The 3559-nt window shown below is 46.1% G+C and overlaps 1 protein-coding gene across 1 annotated transcript; it reads left to right on the forward strand.

Annotated features, from left to right (window-relative positions):
• Positions 1 to 2290: 2290 nt before the first annotated feature.
• LOC124373412 (sentrin-specific protease 1-like) lies at positions 2291 to 3150 on the forward strand. Its single transcript, XM_046831784.1, has one exon. The coding sequence runs from the start codon at positions 2494 to 2496 to the stop codon at positions 3148 to 3150; it is 657 nt and encodes a 218-aa protein (XP_046687740.1). The 5' UTR covers positions 2291 to 2493.
• Positions 3151 to 3559: the final 409 nt, after the last annotated feature.

Here is a 3559-nt window from a genome sequence, read left to right on the forward strand (position 1 = left end):
TCCCCTACCTCAAATCAACTCTATCCTAGAAAAACTCAAGGAAGCCAAATTTATTTCCACGCTCGACTTAAAATCAGGGTATTGGCAGGTGGGTTTATCGAAGGAAAGTCGCGCCATAACCGCTTTTACAGTACCAGGAAAAGGACTCTACCAATTTACGAGGATGCCGTTTGGTTTGCACTCAGCGGGAGCAACGTTTCAACGACTTCTCGATACCATAATAGGCCCGGAATTGGAACCCAAAGCTTTCGCCTATCTAGATGACTTGATTATTATTTCATCGAATTTCAAGGAACATTTAGAATCTCTGAGAGAAGTATTTCAACGTCTTCGACGAGCTGGCCTAAAGCTTAACCCGGAGAAGTGCAAGTTTTGCCAGACACGCTTAAAATATTTGGGACACGTTATAAACGATCAAGGAATATCCACAGATCCAGATAAGGTGTCCGCTATCTTAGACTTTCCAACGCCGAGGAATATAAGAAACCTCCGAAGCTTCTTGGGTCTTGCGAGTTGGTATCGCCGATTCATATCAGGTTTCGCGACCCTGACGGCGCCACTTACTAAACTGCTGAGAAAAGCGGTTAAGTGGGATTGGACAGCGACTCATGAAGAGGCTTTCGTCGAACTGAAACGCCGCCTAACAAACACCCCTATTCTAGCATGCCCAGACTTCAGCGAACAATTTGTCCTACAGGTAGATGCGTCTCAAATAGGGTTAGGCGCCACCTTGAGCCAGAAGCGAAAGGGTAAAGAGGTGGTTATAGCGTATGCCAGTAGACTGTTAACGGACGGGGAAAAGAAGTTTACGGTCACTGAACAAGAGTGTTTAGCTTTGGTATGGGCGGTAAAAAAATTTAGACCTTATATCGAAGGGTACCATTTCCTCGCAATCACCGATCACCAAGCACTGCAATGGTTAATGAAGATACAACAACCAACCGGTCGGTTGGCCCGCTGGATCCTCGAGTTGCAGCAACACGATTTTTCAGTCCAGTACCGTAAAGGTGCTTTAAATAGAGTAGCCGATGCTCTTTCGAGAAACCCTCCTGAAAGGACTGATCAAACAACCGAAAACGACGAAGTTAGAGATCATTCTCTGAAGGTGTTTGTAATAGAAAGCTCAGAGAAGGAAAGTAATTCAAATTGCGACGACTATCTCCCAATGTCATGGTATGATAACCTAATACACAAAGTTAAGAAAAATCCCCGTAGTTTCCCTCGGTTTACCATAAGAGGAGGAAAACTATACAGATATATTCCCTACAGAGGCCCAGGAGAGGGGCGTCAGAAGAGTTTGGATTGGAAGATGTGTGTTCCCGAGGAGGAGAAAAGTCGAGTACTTGAGGAAACTCATGATAAGGAAACGGCTGGGCACTTCGGCTATCGAAAGACAGCCAAACGAATTGCAGAAAGATACTACTGGCCGAGATGGCGGCAAGAAGTCCGAAATTATGTCGCTTCATGTGAGACGTGCCAGAAATTCAAGAGTGAACAAAAGAAACCCGCCGGAATAATGAAATTTAGACGACCAAAGGGGCCTTGGTTCGCAGTTTCGGCGGATTTGATTGGGCCGTTACCTAGATCAAAAAGAGGTAACACTTATGCGGTGGTTTTCCAAGACTGTTTTAGCAAATGGGTAGAAATAGCACCCATAAGACTTGCCAACGCTCGCCAAGTATGCAATAAATTTAAGGAATTGATATTACTTAGGTACGGATCACCTGAGGTACTTATAGTAGACAACGGAACACAATTCACGTCGAAGATTTTTAAGGAACTAGCTGAGGATTGGGGAATCGAGGTCAATTATACTGCTCCATTTTCACCTCAGTCGAACCCGGTAGAGAGATATAACCGCGTGCTGGGAACGATGATTGCCCAATACGTTAAGAATGACCATCGAGAGTGGGACGTGAACATTTCAGAGTTCAGATACGCGATGAATACAGCGGTACATGGCAGTACAAAGTTCACTCCCGCTATGCTTAACTTTGGCAGAGAGCTGAAGCCACCGAAATCCCTATCCGGGTTTTTCGAAGAAGGGAATGATAAACGACCCCTCTCAACAGCCGATATCCATAAGGAAAGGTATGATCGATTTCAACGTTTATACGAGAGATGTCATCTGAACCTAAGGGCAGCTTATAACAATCAAGCAAGGGTATATAATTTAAGACGACGAGAAGTAACGTATAACGTGGGCGATAGAGTCCTAAAAAGAAATCACGCTCTTTCTTCAGCCGCTAACGCTTTTGCCGCAAAATTAGCTCCAAAGTATATAGGACCCTTTAAAATCGATTCTAAAGTAGGTTATAACATATACCGTATAACCGATGAGGTCACGGGTAAAAATAGTAATGCCCACGTAAAAGACTTAAAAACGTTCATTCGTTAATGCTACTGGTGGTGAAGGTACTGGCTAGCTGGTTAGTAAACTGCTTTGCATGATGCTTGTTTTGTGTGGCTTTCAGGTAATACCTGTGGTTAAGAATGAAGGGTCTGAGAAAACTAATCACGGTTAACCAAACCGAAATCGATGTTTTAGCGGCGAAAGACACATTGATGAACGACGTCGTCATTGAGGCCTACTTGCGAATTATAGAGAGACGGAATTGGTACCACAAAGTGTGTCTTCCATCGATCTATATGTTCGATACGTTCTTCTTCAAGGACTGGAAGGAGAAAAGATACCAGGCGGTCAATAACCGGTTTAAGAAAGAAGATATCTTTCAAAACGATATGTTATTCGTTCCCGTACACCTCCCAGACCGTGGTAGCAGGGGACACTGGATCTTAATCGTGGTGATGGTCGAAGAAAATACAATCACCGCGTACGACTCTTGCGGATGGAATAACGAAGCGGAGAGAGGGACAGTGCGAGATTTCCTGACATACGAGGCCACGAGAAGGAACCGGAAGGTAGAGGCATGGAAAACGGTAGACGCACCCAAGAATATCCCTCGACAAGAGAACTCGTACGATTGCGGCGCCTTCGTGTGTATGTATGCGGAGGTGCTGTCAAGGAAGGCACGATTAGAAGAAAAAAAAGCGAGTGGAAAATCGATCCGGAAGAACATCGCTTCGGTTCTCCGAGCGGGACGTGTTGGCGTCGAGGACTTTCGTTACACACCGAGCCGGGCGATATAGCGGATATGTTTCCTACGGTTCGAGGACAAACTAGCCTCTCCCCAAAAGAAACAGCGACCTCACTCCAGGGAGAAGCGAGTGGGTCAGTAAATGATCCAGTACTGGAGGATCTGCTTCGAGCGGCCGAACTCGGATATCCATCCATGCGGCACGTTGATCTGTTCGGCCCTCTTTATCGACCTGGACCGTCTCACCCGGCCCCGATGGAGGTCGACGTGGAGGAAGATTCCGCAGCAACGGATGACCTCATTGCCCTTATCGACGAGGCAGTAAGGGACCTAGACGTGGAGCCAGGGAACCAACGGACGGATGACCATGAAAGAGAAATGAAAGTCGAGTCCGATAGGCCGGTTTCTCCATGTCTATCAATCGCGGCTTCGGACTCTTGGGAAGTGATTGATGAAAGACT

Source organism: Homalodisca vitripennis, unplaced genomic scaffold (genome assembly GCF_021130785.1).
Source record: "Homalodisca vitripennis isolate AUS2020 unplaced genomic scaffold, UT_GWSS_2.1 ScUCBcl_5493;HRSCAF=12234, whole genome shotgun sequence".
Classification (NCBI taxonomy): domain Eukaryota; kingdom Metazoa; phylum Arthropoda; class Insecta; order Hemiptera; family Cicadellidae; genus Homalodisca; species Homalodisca vitripennis.